This window comes from Lynx rufus, unplaced genomic scaffold (genome assembly GCF_022079265.1).
Source record: "Lynx rufus isolate CCGP_SWC_20201006 ecotype Redwood Valley unplaced genomic scaffold, mLynRuf1.p SCAF_2, whole genome shotgun sequence".
Classification (NCBI taxonomy): domain Eukaryota; kingdom Metazoa; phylum Chordata; class Mammalia; order Carnivora; family Felidae; genus Lynx; species Lynx rufus.
Genome location: NW_025814834.1, coordinates 127,811,821 through 127,826,577, shown reverse-complemented (window position 1 = coordinate 127,826,577; position 14,757 = coordinate 127,811,821). Strand labels below are relative to the sequence as shown.

The following is a 14,757-nucleotide window of genomic DNA, read 5'->3' as shown; positions in this document are numbered from 1 at the left end:
CTTTATTCAACAATTCCCAAGTCAGGCAGCATCCCATCTAGCAAATAAAAAGGAGCTCTGAGGAGCCCTATAAAATGGAAGGATTTTATAGTCAGAAATGGGGCAGGGCAAAGAGGTTATTAGCAAAAGAAAAGAAAGAATTGTTTCAGGCAAGGTTATCTTTCTGTAGGGGAAAAGCAGGGGATCTTATCAGATGACATCACTAGTACTGATCAGGAAATTCCAGGCTGATTGGTTTAAAACTCCACTCCTGAGAGAGGCTAAAACTGCAGTTAGGTTAGGTATTAAGTCTTGGTGGGGCTTAGCACAAGTGACTCCATTTGGAGCCACTCTTTCTTTTTAGTACTGCACATAGTTATTATGTACTTTGTGCTAGCTATTATCTACTAAATGCAGATACACAGTTGTCTGCACTGGGATACAGTAGCAGACAAGACAGAAAGTTCACTGCTCTTGTAGAATTAGTCTTGTAGGGGAGACTGCCAATAACCAAGTAAACAAATAAATCGAACTGAAATAAAAATACCCAACACATCGACACAGAAACAGCATAGTCTAGGCAGAGTCAACAATTACAAAGTCTCTGAGATAGAATGGGGATTGGGGTTCTTAAGAATGGGGACAACGGAAACAAAAGAGAAAAAGTAAAAGGCAGCCAAACGTATAATTAATTTTCTCTTATAGCCACAAAGTTACATTCCTAATCATGTTGAATAACTGAAGTGAACACATGAGGCTCAAAAATGGTTTTTTTAAACACTTTTAATGTTCTTTTTAGAATTTTTCACCTTTTAAGACTTACAGTATATAGAAATTATAATTTAAGTCCTTTTGAAGTCAAAGGATTAGAGTTATAATTCTTAGGCCATGCTATACAAGTTGAAAGTCTGAAGTATTTAGCTGAATCTGTACCAGCTGCAGAACATAGCTAAAGCTTGTATTCCTTTTTATTTATTGAACTAAAGTTGACAATGTCACATCAGTTTCATATATACAACATAGTGATTCCACAAGTCTATAAGTATATGCTATGCTAACCACAAGCGTAGCTGTGATCTGTCACCATGCAACACTATTGCAAGACAATTGACTATATACCCTATGTTGTACCTTTTCTCCCCATGACTTATTCATTCCATAATTGGAAGCCTGTTATCTCCCACACTCCTTCACAATTTTGCCTATACCCTCACCCCCCTGGTAACCACACGTTTGTCCTTTGTATTTATGGGTCTGTTTCTGCTTTTTGTTTTTCAGATTCCACATATAAGTGACATCATATGGCATTTATCTTTCTCTGTCTGACATATTTCACTTATCATAATACCCTCTAGGTCCATCCATGTTGCTGCAAATGGCAAGATGGTATTCTTTTTCTTTTCTTTTCTTTTTTTTTTTTTACTTTTTAAAATTCAAGTTACATAACATACTGTTTAGTATTGGCTTCAGGAGTAGAACTCAGTGATTCATCACTTACTTTTAACACCCAGTGCTCATCCCAACAAGTGGCTTCCTTAATGCCCATCACCCATTTACTCCATCCCCCCACCCACATAGCTCCATTGACCCTCAGTTTTTCTCTGTATTTAAGAGTCTTTTCTGGTTTGACTCCCTCTATGTTTTTATCTTATTTTTCCTTCCTTCCCCCTATATTCATGTTTTGTTTCTTAAATTCCACATATGAGTGAAATCGTGTGATATTTGTCTTTCTCTGACTTATTTTGTTTAGCATAATACATGCTAGTTCCATCCACGTTGTTGCAAATGGCAAGATTTCATTTTTTTTTTTTTGGTTGCCAAGTAATTTTCCATTGTGTGTATATATATATACCACATCTTCTTTATCCATTCATCAGTTGATATACATTTAGGCTCTTTCCATGATTTGGCTATTGTTGATAATGCTGCTGTATCATTGGGGTGCATGTGCCCCTTTGAACAAGCATTTTTGTATCCTTTGGATGAATAACTAGTAGTGCAAATGCTGGGTTGTAGGAAAGATCTATTTTTAATTTTTTGAGGAACCTCCATACTGTTTTTCAGAGTGGCTGCACCAGCTTGCATTCCCACCAACAATGGAAAAGAGATCCTCTTTCTCGGCATCCTCGCCAACATCTGTCATTGCCTGAGTTGTTAATGTTAGCCATTCTGACAGGTGTGAGGTGGTATCTCATTGTGGTTTTGATTTGTATTTCCCTGCTGATGAGTGATGTTGAGCATCTTTCCATGTGTCCTTCATCTGGATGTCTTCTTTGGAGAAGTGTCTATTCATGCCGAACTTCTGCCCATTTCTTCACTGGATTATTTGTCTTATGGGTGTGGAGTATGTAAGTTCTTTATAGATTTTGTACACTAACCCTTTATCAGGTATGTTGTTTGCAAATATCTTCTCCCATTCCATAGACTGCATGTTAGTTTTCTTGATTGTTTCCTCACTGTGCAAATTTTTATCTTGATGAGGTCCCAATAGTTCAATTTTGCTTTTGTTTGTCTTGCCCCCAGGAGACATGTCCAGTAAGAAGTTGTTGCAGGAAAGGTCAAAGAGGTTGCTGCCTGTATTCTCTTCCAGGATTTTGATGGTTTCCTGACTTACATTTAGGTCTTTCATCCATTTTGAGTTTATTTTTGTGTATGGAATAAGAAAATGGTCCAGTTTTCCCAGCACCATTTCCTGAAGAGACCATCTTTTCTGTCTTTTCTGCTTTGTTGTTGGCTATACATTTGTGGTTCCACTTTTGGGTTCTCTGTTCTGTTCTAAGATCTATGTGTCTGTTTTTGTGCCAGTACCATAGTGTCTTGAGGATTATAGCTTTGTAATACAGCTTGAAGTCTGGAATTGTGATGCCTCCAGCTTTGGTTTCCTTTTTGAACATTGTCTATTCGGGGTCTTTTCTGGTCACATACAAATTTTCAAATTGTTTGTTCTAGCTCTGTGAAGAATACTAGTGTTATTTTGATAGGGATTGCACTGAATGTGTAGATTGCTTTGGGTAGTATAGATGTTTTATTATATATTCTTCTAATCTATGAGCATGGAATGTCTTTCCATTTCTTTTTGCTTTATTCAATTTCTTTCATAAGCTTTCTATAGTTTTCAGCATACAGATCTCTTTTACTTCTTTAGTTAGGTTTATTCCTAGGTGTCTTATGGTTTTTGATGCAATTGTAAATGGGATAGATTCTTTGATTTCTCTTTCTACTGCTTCATTATTGGTGTACAGAAATGCAACTGATTTCTTTACGATGATTTTATATCCTGCGACTTTGCTGAATTCATGTTGTCAGTTCTAGCGGGATTTTGGGGGAGTCTTTTGGATTTTGCAGAGTATGATGTCATCTGCCAAGAGTGAAAGTTTGACTTCTTCTTTGCCAATTTGTATGCCTTTTGTATCTTTTTGTTGTCTGATTGCTAAGGCTAGGATTTCCAGTACTATTGGAACAATAGTGGTGAGAGTGGACATCCCTGTCATGTTCCTGATCTTAGGGGGAAAGCTCTCAGTTTTTCCCCATTGAGGATGATATTAGCTGTGGGTCTTTTGTACATGGCCTTTATAATGTTGAGGTATGTTCCTTCTATCCCTACTTTCTTGAGAATTTTTATCACGAAAGTTTGCTATATGTTGTCAAATGCTTTTTCTGCATCTATTGAGTGGTTCATAGAGGTCTTGGCTTTTCTTTTATTAATATGGTGTAGCACGTTGACTGATTCGCAAATATTGGACCAGCCTTGCAGTCCAGGAACAAATCCACTTGATTGTGGTGAATAAATCTTTTAATGTACTGTTGAATTTGATTTGCTAGTATCTTAAGAATTTTTGCAACCATGTTCATCAGGGATATTGGCCTGTAATTTTACTCTTTAGTGGGTTCTTTGTCTGGTTTTGGAATCAAGGTAATGCCGGCTTCATAGAATGAGTTTGGAAGCTGTCCTTCCATTCTAGTTTTTGGAACAGTTTAAGAAGAATAGGTATTAACTCTTCTTTAAACATCTGGTAGAATTCCCCTGGAAATCATCTGGCTCAGGACTCTTATTAGTTGGGTGATTTTTTATTACTGATTCAATTTCTTTGCTGGTTATGAGTCTCCTCAAATTTTCTATTTCTTGTTTCAGCTTTGGTAATTTGTATGTTTCTAGGAATTTGTCCATTTCCTCCAGATTGTCCAGTTTGTTGGCATATAACTTTTCATAGTACTCTCTTAAAATTGTTAGTATTTCTGTGGTATTGGGTGCTATATCTCTTCTTTTGTTCATGATTTTATCCATTTATGTCCTTTGTCTTTTCTTTTTGATAAGTCTAGCTAGGGGCTTATCAATTTTGTTAATTCTTTCAAATTAGTTTAATGATCTGTTTTACTGGGTTTTGTTGTTGTTTCTGTATTATTTATTCCTGCTCTAATCTTTATTATTTCCCTTCTTCTGTTGGCTTTAGCCTTTATTTGCTGTTTCTTTTCCAGCTCCCTTAGGTGAAAGGTTAGATTGTGTATTTGGGACCCTTCTTGCTTCTTGAGACAGGCCTGAATTGCTTATATACTTTTCTCTTAGGACTGCCCTTGCTTCATCCAATGTGTTTGGACTATCGTGTTTTACTTTTCACTGACTTCCATGTATTTTTTATTATGTCTTTAATTTCCTGGTTAACCCATTCATTCTTTAGTAGGATGTTCTTTAACCTTCATGTATTTGAGGGCTTTCCAATTTTTTTCTTGTGGTCTCAAGTTTCATAGCGTTGTGATCTGAAAATATGCATGGTATAATCTCGATCTTTTTCACCTGTTGAGGGTTGATTTGTGACCAAGTATGTGATCTATTCTGGAGAATGTTCCATGTGCACTCGAGAAGAATGTGTATTCTGCTGTTTTAGGGTGAAATTTTCTGAATATATCTGTTAAGTCAATCTGGTCCAGTGTGTCATTCAAAACCATTGCTTCCATGTTGATTTTCTGCCTAGATGATCTGTCCGTTACTGTAAGTGGGGAATTAAAGTCCCCTACTATTGTAGTATTATTATCAATGAGTTTCCTCATGTTTGTTATTGATTTATATATTTGGGTGTCACAAGTTGGGGGAATAAATATTTACATTTGTTGTATCTTCTTGATGGATAAACCCCTTAATTAAGATATAATGCCCTTCTTCGTCTCTTGTTATAGTCTTTGTTTTAAAATCTAGTTTGTCTGATATAAGTATGGCTGCTCTGGCTTTCTTTTCATGTCCATCAGTATGATAGATGGTTCTGCATCCCTTCACTTTCTATCTACAAGTCTATAATGAGTCTCTTGGAGGCAGCATATAGATGTATTTTTTCTTCATCCATTCTTATCCCCTATGTCTTTTGATTGGAGCATTTAGTCCATTTACATTCAGAGTGATTATTGAAAGATATGAAGTTAGTGCCACTGTGTTATCTGTAGAGTTGGTGTTTCTGATGATGTTCTCTGATGCTTTGTAGTCTTTATTGCTTTACACTGTCAATGTAGAGCTGGATGTGGGGCTCAAACTCACAAACTGTGTGACTCATTTGGCTCATGACCAGAACTAAAATCAAGAGTTAGATGCTTAACCGACTGAGCCACCCAGGTGTCCTGGTATTATTTTTAATGTTTTGAGAGACCTCCATATTGTTTTCCACAATGGATGCACCAATTTACATTTCCACCACAGTGCACAAGAATCCCTTTTCTTCACACTCTTGCCAACACTTGTCATTTCCTATTTTTTCTTTGTTTTGTTTTGTTTCTGACTCTAGCCATTCTGACAGATGTAATGTGATATCTCATGATTTTGATTTGTATTTCCCTAATAATTACTGACATTGAGCATCTTTCATGTCTGTTGGTCATCTATATATCTTCTTTGGAAAAATACCTATTCAGGTCCTCTTCTCATTTTTAATTGCATTATTTGCTTTTTTGGTGTTGAGTTGTGTAGGTTCTTTACATATTTTGGATATTAACCCATTATTGGATATATCATTTGTGAATATCTTCTCCCATCCAGTATGTTACCTTTTCATTTTGTTGATGATTTGCTTTGCTGTGCAAAAGCTCTTATTTTAGAGTAGTCCCAATAGTTTTATTTTTGCTTTTGTTTTCCTTATCTGAGAAGACAGATCTAGAAAAATGTTGCCAAGGCTAACATCCAAGAGATGAGCGCCTGTTTTCTTCAAGGGTTTTATGGTTTCAGGTCTCACCTTTAGGTCTTCAATCCATTTTAAGTCTATTTTTATGCATGGTGTGAGAAAGTGGCCCAGTTTCATTCTTTTGCATGTAACTGTTCAGTTTTCCCAACACCCTTTATTGAAGAGACTATCTTTTCCCCATTTTATATTCTTGCCTCTTTTGTCGTTGATTAGTTGACAATGTAAGTGTCAGTTTATTCCTGGGCTCTCTATTCTGTTCCATTGATCTGTTTCTATTTTTGTGCAAGTTCCATATTGTTTTGATTACTATAGTTTTAGAGTATGTCTTAAAATCTGGGATTGTGATAGCTCCAGCTTTGTTCTTCTTTCTCAGGGCCTTTTGTGTTTCCATAAAACTTTTAGTATTATTTGCTCTAGTTCTGTGAAAAATGCTGTTGGTATTTTGATAGGGCTAGCATTGAATCTATAAATTGCTTTGGGTAGTATGGACATTTTAACAATACTAATTATTCCAATCCAGGAGCATGAAATATCTTCCCGTTTGTTTGTGCCATCTCCAGTTTCTTTCATCAATGCTTGCAGTTTTCAGATTACAGGTCTTTCACTCCCTTAGCTGAGTTTATTCCTATTCCTAAGTATTTTATGCTTTTTGGTGCAATTGTAAATGGAACTGTTTTCTTAATTTCTCTTACTTCTACTTCATTATTAGTGTATAGAAACATAACCAATTGCTGTGTGTTAACTTTTTGTCCTGTAAATTTACTGAATTCATTTATTACGAAGCTTGTATTGTTGAATAATTTTGGATCAGTGTCTTGATGGCCAAAAAATAAATATCTTTTCTTTTAAAAAGTAGAAAATGGGTTAAAACCCTTTTAGAAATTGTAAAGTGGGCTTTCTGCAAAATAACTAATTGACTTAAATACTCAAATGGGATTCTAAATGGTCTTCTTCTAAATAAAGTAATCTTTGCTGTTTTTATCAGTGGTCTTTTACTTTTTAAGGTATAATTTTCCATTTAAGAAAATTTTTAGGGGTGCCTGGGTGGCTCAGTTGGTTAAGTGTTCAGCACTTGATTTTGGCTCAGGTCGTGAACTCACAGTTGGTGGGATGGAGCCCTGCGTGGGGCTCTGTGCTGACAGCGTGGAGGCTGCTTGGGATTCTATCTCTCTCTTGCTCTCTGCCCCTGCTTCACATGCTCTCTTTCTCTCTGAAAATAAATAAACATTAAAAAAATGTTGGCACCAAGAACTGCTTCCATTACCTATTCAGTCTCAATTCAGCAGGTACTAGAGCCCCTTACGCCTGCCTTTTTTAAAAGAGATAGAAGTTGGGGCGCCTGGGTGGCACAGTCGGTTAAGCGTCCGACTTCAGCCAGGTCACGATCTCGCGGTCCGGGAGTTCGAGCCCCGCGTCGGGCTCTGGGCTGATGGCTCAGAGCCTGGAGCCTGTTTCTGATTCTGTGTCTCCCTCTCTCTCTGCCCCTCCCCCGTTCATGCTCTGTCTCTCTCTGTCCCGAAAATAAATAAACGTTGGGAAAAAAAAAAAAAAAAAGAGATAGAAGTTTATCGAATACACTGCAAGGGAGCAGCAGGCAGGACAGCAAGGGAAAGACTGCCTGCTCTAGACCCCCTTTTTAACTTGACAGGGTAATGGTACCATGAAATTTCACCTCCTGTGAAATTTGGAGGAAGGGGCTTGCTAAAATAAAAACAACACTGCATCTGAAGGCAGACATTTGCTCACCTATTTATTCATTTGATTTATAAATATTATTTATATTTTATATTAAAATTTTATAAATATATTTTGTAATTTTTTAATGTTTATTTATTTTTGATAGAGAGAGAGACAGAGAGACAGAGAGAGAAGGAGGGGTAGAGAAAGAGGGAGGCACAGAATCTGAAGCAGGAGCCAGACTCTGAGCTGTCAGCTTAAACTCTCAAACCATCAGATCATGACCTGAGTCAAAGTAGGTCCCTTAATGAACCAAGCCACCCGGCGCCCCCAAAATTTCACAAGTATTAATAAAAAATTTATAATAAGTATTAATATATTTATTATAAATTTTACTATGTGCCAGTCTCTCAGGCAGATAGAATAGTGATGAAAATAGACATGCTTTGTCCTCACGGAGCTTTTGGTCCAATCCCAGTCTCCTCACATTCTTCTGCTTGGGTAATTTTGAACAAGTCACTTCATCTCTCAAAACCTGGATTTCCTTATTTGTATGATGGGCAATATGCACAAGGATTGTGAGGGTTACAGATACTATAGGCTTAGCACAAAGCCCGGCATACAGTGGTTACTTAGTAGATTTCAATGAGGACATCCTACCCAGAAGCCTCATACATTCAGATAGGTATTCACTCATGAGTTCAAACTGTGGTGGATACCAAGGTTTCAGGAAGTTTGGGTACTATATCATAGAGAAAATACTTCAGTTCTGAAGAACAAATGACGTCATTTCAATTCATTGATTATTTTACTGTTTTATTTGTTATGCTTATTGAACAAGCTGCATTAATTTGTTAGCTTGAGCAAATCTCTCTTTAGTCTGTTAATGCTGTCAGTAGATGATCACTTTAATTCCAGAAGGTTGCCAATCACAAACTTACATTTCTTAGAACAAGGCTAGCCTCAGTTACAATTTTTAATAAATGACAGGAATCAAGGAGGACACAAGTTCTTTAGAATCCTAATTAATGGCTTTGACAATAAATGTTTACTATCATAGATATTGGTTTAAGTTCTCTACCAAACCTATACAATGAGGAAATGCACAGTAATGTTTTTTTTTTCCAGAAGGTAGAAAAAAATTGAATATTCCTTTCAAAATACTATTTTAATCCATTATCCCCCTAACATAATCATGCATTTTTCATCACTAAATTAAAGCTCTTTATACAGGTAACATAAATATGAATAGTCATCATTAAAGTAGAAGATTAACTTGAAACGAATATTGCACTGTATGTTAACCAACTAAAATTTAAATAAAATTTTTTTAAAAAGTAGAAGATTAATATAAAGCAAAGGAAAAAAGGATATTTCCTCTAAGGTGAAGGTAACTTGGTTTCACATAATTTGCAAAATAAACAGCAATTCCCCAGCAGAGTCATTTGGGAAATGCCCATGAGCACCAGGATCAGGGGAGGTGATGTCTTTGCCCACAAAGGGAATTCAAGTTTACACAGAGGAAGGTTGAAAGATGGGGACAAAATTCAACTGGCCTCCTTGGTTCATGTGGAAAGACAACCCCAATTTAGGTTTCTGGCAAGTGCACAGGCGGGTAGCTTTCTGGATAAAAGCAGGATTCCAGATATTTAGCCCAATTCTTTGAATCCAAGGGAGAGAGACATGTCATTGTCTCTATGGCCTGGCTCCCCAAAGTAGGAGGGGACCACTCTGAGGCACTGACAGGTAAAGCTCATCTATTCTGCTGGCATACGCTTCAGTGATTCCTGTTTTGGGTCTATTCTTTGCTACATAAGGCCAGGGGTACAATTCCCTAGCACACTAAATCAATCATCAGGTTAGTAACAGAATCAAACTATTTGTCTATCTGGTTGACCAACTGTTCACCTGAATTAATGAGCAGCTAGCAAGAGTCAAGAGCCCTTATCAATAAGCCAAATGTTGGCTGAATTAATTGGTTAGTTGATTGACGCCTGAATTCAGCTAAGAGAAAGGATCCCATTCAGAGAGCACCCGAGTCACTTCCTGCCCTCCCATGTTTTTGGGGTTTTTTTTGTTGTTGTTGTTAGTGAAGGCAGAAAAATCTGTGATTATTCACTGAGTATTGTTTTTACTTTGCTTTGTGATAAGCCTCTTCTCTTTCCTACAAATTTTCTGTATGTGTGTGTCTTGGGGGAATGAAATGTTTCCCAATCAGAAACACATTTGAAAGGGGCATGAAAACTCATCAAACCCAAATAATTCTCCAATGCTTACATCTTCTTTAATTGTCCTCATAATTTATTCTTGTCGAACACTTCTAGTGAAGGGAAGCAGATATCTTCTATGTTCAGATAGCACTCACTGTGCTGACATAACTGGGGAAAAAAGAGGGAATGGAAGAGGAAGAGGTGAAGAGGAGAGGAGGGGAAAGGAAGAAAGCTCTACCACTTACTGAGCACTTACTCTGGACCCAGCCCTGTACCAATACGAATTACAGACATACTGTGTTGTTTGGGCTTGTGGCTATGGAGTCCAGCAGCACAGAGAAGCAGAGTTAACATAGGGGCACGATTTCCTCACCCTGCTAAGGAGACAGAGCAAGAGATAGTGGCTGCATGTTAGGGGAGGGAGGCCAGTGTCATCGACCTCTCTTGCTGCCCTATAAATCCTCATTTTCATCCCCTGGAGGTAGCAGAGTTCCTCTCCCCTTAAAGGTTATAAAATGCCTTTGCCTATATATCTTCGTGGTTGAGCAGGGATTGGAATCTAGGCCTATTTATTTAGCATTAGAGCCTGTGCTCTCAACAAGGCTTCGCTAGTTAGTTCTGTCCTATCTTTCACTGGCTTTCCTTCCTTTGTCATGCCTCTGCATTGCATCCAGCTGATGCAGCAGTCCTGCAGCATAAATGCAACTGACTGGTGGAAGGGAAGTGATAATTCTCTGGGCACATTCTCAAAAGTGTTCTTGGATTTTTTTAAGGTAATAAACTGACCGGATTTTTTAAGATTATAGAGAAAGAGCATAAAAGTAGCAGTGTGAAAGAAAGCAAGTCCAGGAGACAGGTAGAAAAGGTTGTCAGTTTGTGACCCTTTCTGGAACGGCTCCCTCATCAACAACAAAGGCAAACTCACTCTCCCTGAAGTCAAAACCTGTATGATAGGCTGCCTCATGGAAACATTCCTCTTCCCGCCTCCGTGAGACTATGCAAACTAGCCGATGTACTCCGGCCCCCTGAGCAGCAGTGCTCATGGTTAGGAGTGAGGGATTGAGAGCAAATCTGAATCTCATCTCTGCCGCTTTCTAGCTGATGACCATGGGTAAGTTATTTAACTTCTCTGTGAATAATAAGTAAGGATAATAACCCACCACAGAGGGTTGTTGTGATGACAGTTACATTTTTCAGCACTTAGGACAGTGCCTGGGATCGAGTAATAACGTCCTCATAGGCAGCAATAGCAGCAACATCCAGGAGTCTGACTGTGCTCTCAGAACCGAAGCCCTCCTTCTGACATCTCAGATCCTTATTTGTGCTTTGCAGGGGATGGAGAGAACTTGTGTCTCTGTGCCTTCCCCGTGCTACACTCAATGGGCTCAGAGTGCACATCACCAGTCCTGGCGACCGCTCACCGCAAGTTCCAGGTTAGTTCTGTGAGCCACGTGGAAAGCTAGAAAACTAAAGCCCCACAGAATGGTAGGACACTGGGTCGATTTTAAAATGGGACTCGTGTACTGCCAAAAGCTGTTAGTATGATATGAGATCACTGGAAGAGCTTAATTACTCACAAAATTACATGCACAAACACTGCAGTATGTGGCAAAACAAACTGGGATTTGTTGCCAATGCTTTCTTCAAAGCAGAGGCAATTTCTTGGTAAACTTAAGTAATGTTGGCAGCCTGGAAGAGCTAGTGATTTCACAATCTCTGTATTTATGTTTTTTTCCCATGCTAGGCACATGTTAAGGTTTTCTCCTTCCTGGTATCCCATTTCACAGATGAGAAACTGTGTCTCAGAGAAGTTAAACAACTTGTTCAAATGTGACCCTTACAGAGCAGCACCCTGGACTTTGTATAGGACTCTCCAGCTACTCTGATAACTTCATTATTACCCTCACATAGTACTTTCTGTCCCTGCATGTGGGGTTTCCCATCTCCACCTGCAGCAGGAGGGTCCTTCCACAACTATGTTAAGAATGTAACACATCCAGTACAAGGGTGTTGGGAACAGTCACATGGTTTCAGCCTCAGGCTCTGAGGATAACAGACTTTCTTGAGCAGGTTCTCTATCTATCTTGAACTTCGGGGGAGGGCCTATGGCTTAGACCAAGATGGAATTGAGGAGGAGACCTGGGCCTTTGTATCTCATTCAAAAGAAGAACCTGAGACTACCTTACACTCAATTGGCTGGTCGCACACCATGCGTTAGGCCCCCCTGGTTCTGAATCTTCTTTTCCCATTTACTGCTGCCCGACATAAAATCTTTTTAATGACCTGATTTTATCTTTTTCAAATTGTGAGTGAAAAACACTCCTGCCTCTGCATTACACCAGCACAAGCACTGACCTCAGAATCAAGAGAATCTCAAACCTCACACTCATCTGATTTTCTCTTGCTCGGGCTATGGAAACGGTAACAGAAATAAGAAATTTATCTCTCAAATCACTAAGAAGCTGAAAAGGAGAAAAATTCATAGTAGGTATTATAGGGGCTGTTTCTCTGCACATAACCAGTACTTGAGGAGGGGGGAAAGGGTTCTTTGTCCTGAGTCCTTGATTCTCTAGGTCCATCTGAGAGTTCACAAACTCTGGAATGTTTGAGAGTTCACAAACTCTCTACTACTTCTACCTTCCTTTTAGATCTTCTTTTCTTTACATAACTCCCCAAGCCACCATAGTGCATTCAGGATGACAGAGCATATAATTCTCCTTTCCTTTCTTTTTACTTTGTTCTTCCTCCCCGTTGTATTCTTCTTCCCCTTTATTCCATGTCCTGCTTTCCCCGAAGACTGACATTGCTCCTGATGAAATGAAGATATGTATAAGGAGGAGGAGTGCCTGAGTAGCTCAGTCAGTTGAGCGTCTGACTTCAGCTCAAGTCATGATCTCACAGTTTGTGAGTTCAAGCCCCGCGCTGGGCTCTGTGCTGACAGCTCAGAGCCTGGAGCCTGCTTCAGATTCTGTGTCTCCCTCTTTCTGCCCCTCCCCCACTCACACTCTTTCTCTCTCAAAAATGAATAAAAGTTAAAAAAATTTTAATAAAAAAAGATCTAGATAGGTAGGAGAAGAAGGGGGATTGAAGCAGTCACAAGTGCTTATTGCAAATTCTTTTCTTTCCCATTTCAGGTTATGGGGGAAAAAAGAAGATACTCCTCCTCCCAAATAAAAAATCTTCCAAAAACCTGAGTGGGGAATGAAAATCATCCACTGTCAATCCATGGTCTATGTGTAAGCTAGAACTTTCTGTGCTTTGCATGTCTTATCGCTGGGTGCTCTAGGGAAGCAAAGGCATGGTGATCCCACCCTGGGAAAACCAAACAACCATAGCAGAATTTGTGCTTCGAGGATTTTCCTCCATCCGACAGCTAAATATTTTCCTCTTTATGACGTTTTTAGTTTTCTACATCTTAATCGTTTCTGGAAACATCCTCATTGTTCTGCTAGTTTTTTTCAGCCATCACCTCCACACCCCCATGTACTTCTTCCTGGTGAACTTATCCTTTCTAGAGATCTGGTATACCTCCAACATCGTCCCCAAGATGTTGCTGATCATCATAGCTGAGCAGAAGACTATCTCTGTGGCTGGGTGCCTGGCACAGTTCTACTTCTTTGGATCCCTGGCTGCAACGGAGTGTCTCTTGCTTGCTGTGATGTCCTATGACCGGTATCTGGCCATCTGCCAACCTCTCCAGTATCCCATCCTCATGACTGGCCCCCTTTGCATTAAGCTGGCTTCCAGTTCTTGGCTCTGCTGCTTCCTCCTCACAGCAATTACTATGGTCCTACTGTCTAGACTAACCTTCTGTGGACCCAATGAAATTGATCACTTCTTCTGCGACTTCACGCCTCTGGTCCATCTTTCCTGCATGGACACTTCACTGACCGAGACCATTGCTTATGCCACCTCTTCTGCAGTGACTCTGGTTCCATTTCTCCTCATCACAGCCTCCTACTCCTGCATTCTTGTTGCCATCCTAAGAATTCCATCTGGCACAGGGCGGAGAAAGGCTTTCTCCACCTGCTCCTCCCACCTCACTGTGGTCACGGTGTTTTATGGGACACTGATTGCCACGTACCTCGTGCCTTCAGCCAATTCTTCACAGCTCTTGCGCAAAGGATTCTCTCTCCTCTATACCATCCTGACACCCATGTTCAACCCCATCATCTACAGCCTGAGAAACAGAGACATCCACGAAGCCCTGAAGATGTGCTTGAGTAAGAAGCCAAGTTTCCTCCTTGGATGATGCAAAAAGGAAAAGTTCTCAGGAGTTATTAAAGCCAGATGATCAGACACCTCTGAGCATGGCTATGGATGCTGCTGAGTTCTGACAGCCTCAGGTGAACTGGTGTCCCATGAATGGTCTACATAGGTCAGGTTCTGCTCCATTATCTTCAGTAGACCTGCATCTTTTGTGTAAAAGCTCAGCCTCAAAACGAGCTGCTAAGGCTGGTTGCTCATTTATTCAAATATTCATTGAGGTCTACTATGCTCGAGGCACTGTACTACATATAGGTGATAAAATGAACAAAAGCAGAGGCAGTCCCTGCTTCCACTGAACCCACAGGCTATAAGGGGATGACAAACATTAATCAAATAACTAACATAAAGCTACATATATAAATATAAAATTACACTTGTGATTCAAAATTAAAAATAATAAGATGATTTCTATGTACTTATTAGATGGCCAAAATCTGGGACACTGACAACATCAAATGCTG

The 14,757-nt window shown here is 39.3% G+C and overlaps 1 protein-coding gene across 1 annotated transcript; it reads left to right on the top strand.

Annotated features, from left to right (window-relative positions):
• Positions 1-13,325: 13,325 nt before the first annotated feature.
• Positions 13,326-14,279, top strand: LOC124514279 (olfactory receptor 11A1-like). Its single transcript, XM_047082303.1, has one exon. It carries the CDS (start codon positions 13,326-13,328, stop codon positions 14,277-14,279), a length of 954 nt encoding a protein of 317 aa, XP_046938259.1.
• Positions 14,280-14,757: the final 478 nt, after the last annotated feature.

What these genes read in the sequence shown, in the direction of transcription:
- LOC124514279 (XM_047082303.1), top strand. Translation starts at nt 13,326, where the DNA reads ATGGTGATCCCACCCTGGGAAAACCAAACAACCATAGCAGAATTTGTG.